A 13,228-nucleotide genomic window follows, 5' to 3' on the forward strand; every position below is an offset into this window, starting at 1 on the left:
CTTATCTCTGAATTTAAATTTCTTTAAAAAAGGACTATATGTTATTACAATGCCTTGGATTTTAGGTTGAATCATTTGCAAATATTTTTCAAGAGTAGGATAAAATTTTAAAACTGCATTGAGACAAATTAAGTGATACTGATTTGTATCTTGTAAGTATTGGGAAAACTAGCATTCATTTATTGCCACGTATTGAATGAAATTGTTAGAATATCTGTTTATAAGTGATACTTTGGATTAGTAAGCAGAATGTTAACCTAGTTATAGTAAGTACATTTTTTAAAGTAAACAATAAAATCAGAGAAAATATATATATATATAATTTTACATATAGTTACACTCAAATTGTCTAAAGTGAGATTAAATTTGATTGATTTGATCTCAATGTAATTAACACAGGTATGTGGCAGAAAAAATGGGTGGTAAAATTCCAAAAGATAAACTACAGGATTTCAGCTGGGAACTTCATATAAGTGAACTAAAATTTCAACTTAAATCCAATGTTGTTCCAATTGGACAGATCAAAAAAGGAATCTTCTACCATCGAGCTTTGCTTTTCAAGGTATTTAAAACGTTTGCTTCATTTGCCATGAGGTAAAAATGTTTTCTCTTTATCATAATGGAGTGAGCCAGCTGCTAGTATTTAACTGGATAATATTAATCCTATCATTTAGATGTACTTGTATTTGAGATATATATGTATGTGTATATACATATATACTGGTACATATATAGTCACAGACTACTGACAGCATATTCATTCAACATTTATCATATACCAACTGAGGGCTAAGCCTTCTTCTAGGGTTTGGGAATATAGAGATTCTAAAGTGACAGTTCCTGTATACAAGGTATACCAAAACCAGACTTGTGGATTCTAAGGTGATGTCAGGGAAAATTTCAGGAGAGAAAATGATATAGTGGAGGTGACAGGTAAGGAAGGAAGGAAGACAAGAGTATTTTAAACAAAGTAAACATTTTAAACAAAATAACAGGTATGAGTCAATGGGCCATTTGGGAGATGTAGAATAGTTTGGATGAAGAAAGAGGAAGGGTTGGATGAGGTTAAACCAGATCATAAAGCACCATGTGATTAGTCACTGAAAATTATTAAGGGGAATTGAATGGGTAACATGATTTTCAAAGACCATTCAGGTAACAGAATGGAGAATGGATTCGAGCAGGAGCAAATCTGGAGACAGGAAAACCAATTGGAAGGCTACTGGAGCAGAAGTATGGGTGACCTATACTGAAGCCATAGTCGAGGATGTGAAAGAGGGTGATTTAAGAGGTAAATCTGAAAGGAGTTGGTGACTGCCTAGATGTGGTGTGAGAGATTATAGGAGAAGAGCACAATGATTTCAAGGTTCTAGGCAGGGCATCTGCTAATGAAGGCATTATTGGCTGAAGTGAGGGACACTAAAAGGATCAGGGTTAAGAAAAGGAATGATCATTGTTTTTCTCCATTGTGTCCAGTGTCTGTAATATAATAGGAGCTAAGAAAATGGTTTCTAAACTATAGACTGAATGTATAAAAGTCTTACCCTCCCCCCAAATACTTATAAGCCTCATTGCATCTATGTGTACGGTATCTTGCCTCCAGCTCCTAGCTAATTCTATTTACAATCCAGATGTCAGTCTTTCCTAATTCCTTGGATGTCTTGCTCTCTTAATTCTTCTCTCCTGTCTTTAATCTCTTCCTCTCTTAGCTATTTCTCCTTTTAAGTCTAAACTTAAATCTATAATATTTAAAGAGTAAGTATCTTTTCTTTTCTCATAACATCCACAACCACTATAGTGGCTCCTATTCTCAAGACCATCACCATTTTGAGCTATGTGCCAGGCACTTGATAAATGTAATTGTGAAGAGTCTCAAAAATGCCAAAGTGAAATGACTTCTTGTTTTAGAGATAAGAAGACAGATATTTAGAGGAGAAATTGGCCTAAGGTCAACCAGGGGTACAACTGGAATTTGAGCCCATGCCTATCTGAATCAAAACCTATCAGAATACTTCTATCCATACAATTCTCATTCCTGGTCAAAATTCTGAGTCATCTCAACTCCGTGTTCTTCCAATGGGACACCTCTCATTTTTATTCTCAACTCATTGCAGTCTGGCTTTTGCTCCCTCTCAATAAGGATTAGAGTGATCTATTGTCTATCTTACTTGATATGTTGAAGAATTTGTCATCGATCATTCTTTTTCTTTGACATCAGTCTCTTTAGTAATGTGCCCTCTTTTACTACTTCGTCTCAATCACCTTTGGAGACCTCTTTTCCTCCGTCCTTCTCTTAAATGTTGGGGTCCTGAAAGGTCCTCATCAGGCTCTTTCCTTTTCTCCCTTTATGTACTTCACAGTGTGAGGACATCCCCTCATGTGGCCTTAAATACACCTAAAGTTTCCAGACCCCTTCCTCTGTCCCACAAATCTCTCCTGATTTCAAACCCCTGTATGTCTGAAACCCTTGAGCTGGATACGCTTAAGTATCTCATAGGCACTGTATTAGTCTGCCTGGGCTTCTGTAACAAAACACCATAGATTGGCTGCCTTAAACAACAAACATTCATTTCTCATAGTTCTGTAGGCAGAACTCCATGATCAAGGTGCCAGGAGATTCAGTGTCTGGTGAGGGCCCACTTCCTGGTTTGCACCCACTGTTTTCTTCACATATAATCATTTGTCAGAGAGAGTGAGTGCCAGAGCTCTGGTCTCTTCCTCCTCTTATAAGGGCACTCATCCCATCATGGGAACTGCACCCTCATGACCTCATCGAAACCTAATTACCTCCTAAAGGCTCCACCTCCAAACACCTTCACACTGGGGGTTATGGCTTCAATATATAAATTTGGGGGGGGGAGAGATTCAGTTATAACATTATGCCAAACTGAATTCTTTATCTGCACACCTCAACTGAGTCTTGCAATTAATTACCCAGGCCTTGGCCACTGCTGAAATCCTGAACACTCATTTAACTCGCTGATGAAATCTCTTATCCTTCCACCCCTCCTAAATCTTTCACTCCTCTTACGTATATTTTTTGTCTCTTCCATTTCCTTCCAATTGTTTGGCTCTTTTTTGTTTTGTCTTTTTGCCCCTTTGGAAGCCTAGATGAATTGTCCACAGACTTATAATTTGCTCACTAATTTCCCTCATTTTTTGCTACCCATCCTTCCACCCCTCTGCCTGGCCAGGCCACCAATCTGATTGCCTGTCCTTTCCATTAGTGACACTCAGGCTGCGGCACATAACAGTGCGGAGTGCCACAGCTGATCCAGGTGTCCACCGTGTGTGACATGTGGGTAGCCTGGCCACCCTTTTCCAGCTCCTCATCCCAGGCTTCTAGTTTCCTCAGCCACTGTGCACCACATCTGAACTTCTCTCTAAGCCACAGGTGGGGAACCTTTTTTATGCCAAGGGCCATAAAAATTGGAGCTTTATAACATCATTCCTGGGCCATACAAAATTATCAGCTTAAAAATTAGCCTGCTATATTTGTCAAACATTCAATTAACTCACCCCTAATGCCTTAGCAGAGCCAGACCAAATGGTTTCTTGACCTCAGTATTTTTGTTGTTGTTGTTTTTTGTTTTTATTGTTTAAGGTATTACAAATAGTAGTACATATGTCTCCTCCCCCCCCCCAATTGATCTACCCCCTCCTCCCTCACTCCCTGGCACATGCCCTCACCCCCTACTGTCAGTGCCCATTGGTTATGCTTATATGCATGCATACAAGTCCTTTGGTTGATCTCTTACCTCCTCCCCAACCCTCCCCTGCCTTCCCACTTCTTCCCAGAAGTTTGACAGTCTGTTCAATGTTTCTTTGTTCATCTGTATCTATTTTTTTCCATCAGTTTAAGTATGACCTCAGTTTTATTGTCTATAAAGCAGAAAATACAAAGTATTTCACAGATTTTTTGGTTTTTGATTATTTAAAGTGCTTTGACATGGAGTAAGAGATCAGTAAAAGTTATTTTGGGAAATATAATTATATGTTTATTTTTGTCTCTCTACCCCACAAGACTATGAGTGCAAAATTTATTCTAGTACTAATTTCAACATGGGAGGGATGGTGTTCCACACATTGAAGCAATTCTCCAACAACAGCGAGGTGTCCTATACTTCAGATCAGTTCTGACACTCTCTTCCTGGAGACAGCGTCAGACCCCACAGGATAAAGGTTCAGTCCTACAAGACTGCTTCCTCCCCCACTTCTGACGCCAGGCACAAGCCCAGGTTATCACCTGTGCTTCTGACTAAACAGCTATAGATGAAGCTTCCAACAACCCCATCCTTGGGTTTGATTAATTTGCAAGAGCTGCTCACAGAACTCAGGGAAACATTTACGTACTGGATTACCATCCTATATAATAAATAGGTAATATGCAATTTAACCCTCATGCCCTCACAAGATGGCTGCCTATGACCAGGTCAGCAGGGGGGTTAGTGAGGGACAACCAAACGACTAAACAAGCAGGCTGCATGGGGCGACCAGGCCAGCGGGGGGGAGGGTGGGGGGAGCAGTTGGGGGTAACCAGGCCAACAAGGGGGGCAGTTGGGAGCAACCAGACTGGAAGGGGGGGCAGTTGGGGGCAATTAGGCTGGTGGGGGCAGTGAGGGGCAACTAGGCTGGTGGGAGGGGGCAGTTGGGGGCGACCTGACCAGCAGTGGGGGGAAGTTAGGGGCGACCAGGCAGGCAGGCAGGTGAGCGATTAGGAGCCAGCAGTCCCGGATTGTGAGAGGGTTGTCCGAGGAGTCCCGGATTGGAGAGGGTGCAGCCTGGGCTGAGAGGACCTCCCTCTCATGCACAAATTTTGTGCACTGGGCCTCTAGTTTTATCTTAAAAGGATGTAGCTTAGGAACAGCCAGATGGAGAGAAGAGTATAGGTTAAGGTATGGGAGAAGGGTGTGGAGCTTTCACCCCAACTCTCCACCTGTTCCCCAACCCAGAAGCTCTCTGAACCCTGTCTTTTCGGGTTTTTGTGGAGGCTTCATTACATAGGCATGGTCGATTAAATCATTGCCATTGATTGATTCCACTTCCAGCCCCTCTTCTCTCCTCAGAGGTAGGGGGAGGGAGTAGGACCAAAAATTCCAAACATCTAATTAAGCGGTTGATTCTCCAGGCAACCAGCCCCCATCCTCAGGTGCGTCCAGGTCACCTCCTTATCATAACAAAAGGCACCTTTTTGCTTCTCATCATTTAGGAAATTCCTAGGGTTCTAGGAGCTCTGTGCCACAAACCCTGATGAAGACTAAAATATATTTCTTATTAGAAATCTCAGTATCACAGAGTGCTATACATTCAGATAAATCACATTAATAAGTGAATATAGAGATTATTGAAACAACACAATTCCCGCCCTCTAGCACTAGGAATACCTGCGTACTCACTGTGTGCCAGCATTCACGGCTCTAAGCACTTGACATGTATTGATTCACTTCATCTGTGTAACCACCGATGAGGAGCGTGTTTAGACCAGTGGTTCTCAACCTGTGGGTCGCGACCCCTTTGGCGGTCGAACAACCCTTCCACAGGGGTCGCCTAAGACCATCCTGCATATCAGATATTTACATTACAATTTATAAAAGTAGCAACATTACAGTTATGAAGTAGCAACGAAAATAATTTTATGGTTGGGTCACAACATGAGGAACTGTATTTAAAGAGCCAGAAGGTTGAGAACCGCTGGTTTAGACTGTTGTTATCCTCATTTTACAGATGAGGAAATGCAAGTACACAGAGGCCGGGCCATTTGCTTGAGGTGACAACTAGAAAGTGGACGAGTTGAAATTCAAACCCAGGAAATCTGAGCCTATACTGTGGCTAAGGAGTTTCTAGATTATTTCAAGGGTACTTTTTTTTTAAAAAAAAACCCCAATGTCAAGGCAAATTAAAGAAACAACTCCCCCAAAACATAAACAGACCCTGAGGAGATGGCAGCAGGCAGCCCAAGAAGGACCAACCACTCATACATTTCCTCCTGCTCCACAGCATCTGTCTATGTGCATCACACAGAAGAAATTGGCTAGAAACCGGTCCCCACCCATTTGGTCCCTCCTTCAGTCCCACTGTGATTCACACCCAGAGAGCAGCCTTAGGAGCTTGGAAAGATTGATAGATGCACTAGTGCTGAAAGCCTGTGGAATAGCTTTTCTCCAATGGCGTTATCAATCTTGTCCTGATACAATGCGGTGTAACTGCCTGAAAAATGTCACTTCCCAGCAGGACCTACACAGAGATTTTAAATCTACAGGATCTTGAGGAACAAGGGAACATATCACATTTTCTTGGCTCGTATCACATTATTCCACATTTTTCAGCCTCCTTTCTAAGCACTTCTTTGCAAGACTTCTATATTTCACCTTCAACCAAGGTGGGTCTTACAACTGAGAATTTTTTTCCACCTCGTCTCCCTCCTCACTCTTGGTTGATCTTGTGTTTTCTCCCACAGGCTCTGGCTGATAGAATTGGCATCGGCTGCTCTCTGGTTCGAGGGGAGTACGGCAGAGCTTGGAATGAAGTTAAGCTGATGAATGAATCTCAAAAAGGAGTGATTGGGGGTCTCCCTCCTCCTGAAGAATACGTCGTTGACCTCATGTTCCATCCAGGAGTACTGATGAAGCTAAAAACTAAAGAAGCAGATCGTTACAGATTTCTCTAGAGTAGCAAATACAGAAGTGGCTCAAACAAGACATTTAATCTACACATTTTCTATGAAATTTCCCCGTTAATTTTATTTATTTAAACAAAAGTATTAGAAAGCTCCTCTCTGTGTGAGAATGAGGTACTTGGATTGACATGGTTGTGCTTCTGACTTCAGGCTTTTGGCAAAAGTGTAGTCTGTTTAGATCATCTTATGCTTGTGAAAAGTCCCTCGTGAAAAGCTTATTATTGTCAAAATTATCCCAGCCCACTGTTCCCCCAGGAGCATCCCTGCCATTTGGGATTCTTGTGTAAAACAGCTGCTGATCCCAGGCAATTCTGTGGCCTCTTCACTGGCATTCTTCACGTCCAGAGGCCTCAGGAACATTTGGTTAAGCAAATTCAATGATTTTTACTGTCTTCAGTCACCTTTCTCACTTGCTTAAAGTAAGATTATTTAGAGTTTGACTATTTATAGATCTATTCTAGTATTACAAATTATTTTCTAAAATGACTTTGTTCACATTTTTTGAGACTTATTAAGAGCACTGTTTAATATACTTCACTGAAATATAAATATTTCTAAAAACTATTTCCATAAATTGTATTTGTTCTATCTATGTTGACTTGGAAATATACCTTCAGTTAAAAAAAAACCTTCTTTTCTGTGAAAGTTTGAAATATGGAAATATAATAAATCTTTGCTGAGTTGTGTTTTCAGTATTAAGCACAAAATGAAGCAAACACACGTTTTAAATGGTAAGAGAGATAAAGATAAGTAATATGATGAGTCTCATGAAGTGCTTATTCCTTGGTCAGGCTTTAAGACTAAAGTTTTCCTGTGTAATCATTTTACTAGAAGGTTTTTAAAAGTGAATTTTATTTTAGAAATTAAGGCCAAGATTATTCTATGTGAACCAATCTGTAAATTCAAAGAATGTATAATTCTTTATTTCAAAATAAAGTTCTGTATGTCAAATGGTGTGGTCATTATATTTATCATGCAATTTCATGAACTAGAGCATGGGTCCAAGGATACATACTCGTCTAAGCATTTTCAAGTCTGTTTGGACCCAGAAAATATTTAAAGTGGATTACAAAGATATACAAGACGTAACAAAATAAAAATAAATGAAGAAAAAAAAAGGCGTAAGAGTAGTAAAGAAAGCTCAACAAGGCCAGGAATAAGCGTAGAATTCAAATGCATCCATGAAAAACTTATGCATTTGTTGGAGCTGAGTGAAAATTTGACTCTATGCCCTCCAGCAGCCAATGCAGAAGGAAATGCTGTAAGTGACATGAGTTATAGTCGGGGCCACTAGATAAAAGCACAAAACAGTTTCTCAGGAGGAGCAAACACCGGGGAATTCCTGTTTGGAGCTTCGTACAGATAACAAATGTGACACAGAAAATACCATCTTTGGAAAACAACCTCCTAGTAAGTTGTGGGAGCAGTTTTCACAGGGCAATGGCCTAAGACCACAATGGGATGAGACAGGCTCCAGGCAGAGCCCCTGTGACACAGCCCAGGTGGGCACCACATTTCTCAGTCTGGCACAGGCCAGAGACATTTCATTTCCATTTTGAGACATTATGTATGCTGCCTGTCTTAACTAGGTTCTAGGTGATTATTGAACAGGAATGAGTTTAAATTCTCACGTCTCTAAAGTTTATCTATTCTGTGTTACCAGTTAAGTACACAGTCATAAAATTTATTATTAATAATAATACAATCCACTATAAAAATAAAATATTCACAATAGCAACAAAAATTATAAAATACCTAAAAATAGATTTAACAAAAAATACACAAGAAAAAACATAAAATTTTAAAGAGAACTGACTAAATGAGGATACACACAATTTTCTTGATAGAAGATTCAGCAACATATACAGTTAGTATAATTTCTTTTTTTTAACTACTATAATTTCATATAGAATCCCAAGACATTTTCTTTTCTAGAACTTAACAAATTCTAAATTTTATCTGGAAGAGTGAGTGCATATGAATGCCAATAATATTTTGAAATACAACAATATAGAGGAATTAGCCCCATAATATATCAGAACATATATTTAAAACACAGTAATAAATAAATTAGTATAAAACAGACATAAAAATAGAAAATATTAAGTCCAGACGTAGCTTTCCTGCTCAGGGAAATGACAATCAGAAAATTATGATCTGGGCAAGTGAAGATCTTTTCTATATAAGATTAAAAAAAAAAAAAAAAGAAGAAGAAGCCATAGAACATAGTTGACAAGTTTGGCTACATAAAACTGTTAAATTCTTGTTCAGAAAAATACAGAATAAGCAAAATTATTTCTGTTCAGCAAAATAAATTGCAAGCAAAATTATAGGGACAAAAATTGCAGAACAAATAAAATGTTCATATCTTTAACAAACAAAGAGCTTCTATAAACCAATGAGATGGTCCAACGAAGAAGATGATCCACTTGGAGAAGAAGCAAAGAAAATTGTATTTGAATAGAACATCTATTACAATGGTAATAAACAATCCTTGGATATCAGTCGCTTAACCTAGAAGTCATTTATCACATCACATGTCAAACACAGGTCCATAGGGGAGGCTCTGCTCCACACAGTCAGTCAGGGACCCAGCTGAGAGCAGCCCCTCCATTTGTAGCTGGAACACCTGACCTTGGTCACTGCAGTGGGATGACGAAGTGCTAGGGGTCTCCTTCAGGAATGACAAGCTTCGGGCTGGAATAACAAGTGAATTTAGTCAGCACTGGATCTAGGAAATATGGGGCAATGTCTAGAACTACAGAGAGCTGAGTTAGAGTCCTGTCACTTAAAAACTGTGGAAACTGTGGCAATTATTGTAGTTTGAGATTTCAAAACAATTTATATAAAGCTTCTTGTTAGACTCAAAAGCTACAGTTTCTCTTCTGGAAATCAAACTATTTCATTAAAGTTAATATCTAACTTTCAAAAAATAGCTATTAATTAAATGGAGAAATGAACATTTAAATAGAATCCTTTTCACAGGCTTTCAGCCTTTGAGCAGGTATCGTAAATGAGGATTCCAGTTTTGCACTGCACTTTTAGCGAGTACATAGCAGATTTCAGAAGTATTATTCCCTGGTCAAAGAAACCGCATTGTCATCCATGAAAAATACTTTTCTTGAAGCTCAAAAGACAATCAAATGGATACTGGCCTTTTTTCTTTATTGACATACAATTCCTTAAATAGTAACCTTTTTTTTTTTTCCAGCAAGATATGTCAATAGCAGTCCTCTGCTGAAGGCAGTAATCGGGAGATAAGATGCGGGTGTGTCAGGGGGTGGCCCCTTTTCCCTTAGAGCCATGCACAGGAAGGCTGTAGTCCACACACGGATGGTGCTTTTTTGTTGTAACTCAGCTAAATACTAAGAGTAGGATAAACAGACTCTATGAAAACTACATGGAAGACATCACTTTGGTATTTCTTAGAGGAAGACAGTGGTATCAAATCACTTATCTAGAACTTAGTATTTAAAAGTACTATTCTGTATTTAAAGTTACTTGGATATTGTTATATAGGTTACTAACAAAAGCTTTGCTTTTAAAATTATGAATATAAAAATTTTAATATAAAACTGGTCAATACCCATCTGAGTGTTCGGTGTGAATGTATTAATATAGTGAATTTAAATAAGGCTCTTCCAGAACTCACACGGTACCAGAGACCTGTAGGATCTGCCAATAAATAAACCCCAAATCATAATTTAAAAATAAAAATAATTGTTGGAAAAGGTAAAAAGATTGTATTGTGGTGATTTGATTTAAGTCACTAAGCCTTTAGAATTGAGAAGCAGTATCATCACAGAGGTAAAAAGCCCAGGTTTGGAGTCAGCGCTGAGATTAATTTCTGCATCTATCTTTTTCTACCTGTGTGATCTTGACAAAATTGCTCAACCTCTCTGACATTCAGTTTACTCTTCTGGAAAGCGGGGTAAATAAAAAGGACTATTTACAGATTGCTTACTATGTGTCAGAGGCTAGTGATGCCTTCGCTTAATCCTTCTGGTGACCCTCTGATGTATAAGTAGCATTTCTCATGTTTAGCAGGTGAGGCACAGAGAAATTAAGTAACTTACCAAAAATCACTCAGCTAGTAGTGGCAAAGCTTTAAATTTGAACCAATCTATATGCTTAATAAAGGTTCTGTGAGGCCCTGACCGGTTTGGCTCAGTGGATAGAGCTTTGGCCTGCGGACTGAAGGGTCCCAGGTTGGATTCCAGTCAAGGGCATGTACCTTGGTTGTGGGCACATCCCCAGTAGGGGGTGTGCAAGAGGAAGTTGGTCGATGTTTCTAACTCTCTATCCCTCTCCCTTCCTCTCTGTAAAAAATCAATAATATATATATATATATATATATATATATATATTTATTTTTTTTTAAAAAAGGTACTGTGAGGAAAAAATAAGACCATGCAAATCAATGCTAGATGCAAGTATGCAAGTGTGCATGTGGGTGTACATGTGTATATATCCGTGTGTGTGTGTGTGTGTGTTTACAGCTTTCCATTTGATGCTCATATAATGTTCTGTTCATGCCTCTGCTGTTAGCATGTTTTGAGGGAATATTTTATTCTTTATGTATCTGTCTCTTCTTTTAGATCTGAAGTCAGCAAATGTTTTCCTTAAAGGGCCAGATGGTCAATATTTTAAGTTTTGCCAGCCATACAGTCTCTATTGTAACCACTCCACTCTGCTATTGTAGCACAAAAGCAGCCACAGATAATACCTAGATAATACACTTTATGTGTTGAAACAAAGGTCAGCCCGATTTGGCTCAGGGGCCCCTTTGTCAGCGCTTCTTCGGATGTTGAGCACTTTGAGGGTGTGGACACAGAAGGACTGTGCTTTCCTGAAACTCCTCCCTGGGCACCTTGTCTAAGCATGCAGGGCAGACTCTCACACGGGCATTTTATCTTCCCTGGTTTCTCCAGGCTCCAAGGTGGATCTACTTGACATCCATCTAATGAATACCAACGCAGGTGCCTTATTTTTCATGAGGACAGACGTGGCCTATCGAAAAAAGAAAATAAATTTTCCTGTTTTCTAAAGTGTGAAGTGTCCTGAGGCTTTACCCTACTCGTGAGTTAACTGCCAGAAGCCAGAAGATTTCTGGGTCAGAGACAACGAGCTTTATCACTCATGGCACAGCAAGTGGCATGAGACAGCTTACCTGTCAGTTCTCCGGGCTCTCAAGTCTCCTGGAGGCAATGTGAATGGACCCAGACAGATGCCTACAAGCGCAGCAGGTTGTGTTACAGGATAGGAACCCTGTGCTAAGAGAACCCAATCTTTTATAATGGAGAGTAAGCATGCCTGCCCTTTTCACCAGAGAGGAGACATTATATCCTCTGAGGCTGTTTGCTAACAACCTTGAAAAGGCAGTCCTGAGCAAGGGGCTGTCAGGAAGCCCATGTTTATAAGACATGCAAAGGTGGCAGTGGGGCAGGGGCTGGCAGCTCCGCGGCCACCATGGCGTACAGCGGCCTCCCGGGGCCTCTGATGGTGATGAGCGTGTTCTGGACGTCATCGGCCTCCTGCTGCCCTGGTTCATTTCCAAGGGTCCCAACCGGGGAGTTATCATCACCATGCTGGTGACCTGTTCAGTTTGCTGCTATCTCTTTTGGCTGATTGCAGTTCTGGCCCAACTCAGCCTTCTCTTTGGACCACAGTTGAAAAATGAAACCACCTGGTATTTCAAGTATCACTGGCCTTGAGGAGGAAGGCCCGCTGCCCAGCCATCGAGGTCACGACGAGAATCCCTCTAGATGTGCAGTCACCTCCACAGGGGCCGCCTCCCTCGGCTCGCCTGCTCTGGCCATCCTGCCTTACACATGCCCGGCACAGGTGACTACCTGATTCTCCAGTGCAGGGTTTCTCCCGTTAGCCTTTTTGCACTTTGATGAATTCCGTGCCTCCTCAATCTAAACGCTGCCGACGCCACCAAATGTAATGTGCTCCTCTGAGACAGAAGGTGCTCTGGGAAACACGGCACTCTCCTCGGGACTGTGGACCTGAAGGTGGCTCCTGCCTGCTCATGACAGGGGACCAGTGATGTGTTCAAAAGCTGTCAGGAGACAATAAGACTCCAGTGCGGCAGCCATAGGAGAGCATATTCGAGGGGAGATATGTCCCGACAGAATTACACAAAGTCTATTTTCAGGATGAATTTCTTACTTCTGCCATCTTTTGGAATAAATTATTTTCCTGATTTCTATAAAAAAAAAAAAAGACCTGGAGAATTGCCTCCCAATACCTTATGCAATTCATACAGTACACAAGACTACGCAATTTCTCATCTATAAAAGAGATGATTGACACCTGGCTATGTGAACTTGCCTTCACCAGTACTTCTATAATTTTATATATACTTTACATGCATATAAAATTATATGTATACATATAATTATACAAGAAAGGTCACAGTACATCAGTTTAATGATTCATGAGGCCAATGTTTTTTTGTCTGATAGCACCAAAGGAATATTTGTGAGAAGATATGGTAGTTACCCTCAATATTATCCTAGTAATATTTTGTCTACAAGTTCAAATCTA

The 13,228-nt window shown here is 40.2% G+C and overlaps 1 protein-coding gene and 1 pseudogene across 2 annotated transcripts in view; both read left to right on the plus strand.

Annotated features, from left to right (window-relative positions):
• Positions 1–7,624, plus strand: part of ARMC3 (armadillo repeat containing 3) — an 88,803-nt gene extending 81,179 nt beyond the window's left edge. The window contains exons 18-19 of the mRNA XM_081104012.1: positions 400–562; positions 6,458–7,624. Of these exons, the coding sequence (XP_080960138.1) occupies positions 400–562; positions 6,458–6,667 (373 nt within the window). The 3' untranslated portion in view covers positions 6,668–7,624. The remainder of the gene's footprint in view (positions 1–399; positions 563–6,457) is intronic.
• Positions 7,625–12,145: 4,521 nt separating this feature from the next.
• On the plus strand, positions 12,146–12,390 carry LOC308535560 (V-type proton ATPase subunit e 1-like; annotated as a pseudogene). The gene has a single exon. The product of its transcript is annotated as a V-type proton ATPase subunit e 1-like (transcript).
• The last annotated feature ends 838 nt before the right edge of the window (positions 12,391–13,228 follow it).

Source organism: Myotis nattereri, assembly GCF_964212035.1.
Source record: "Myotis nattereri genome assembly, chromosome: 1".
Taxonomy (NCBI): domain Eukaryota; kingdom Metazoa; phylum Chordata; class Mammalia; order Chiroptera; family Vespertilionidae; genus Myotis; species Myotis nattereri.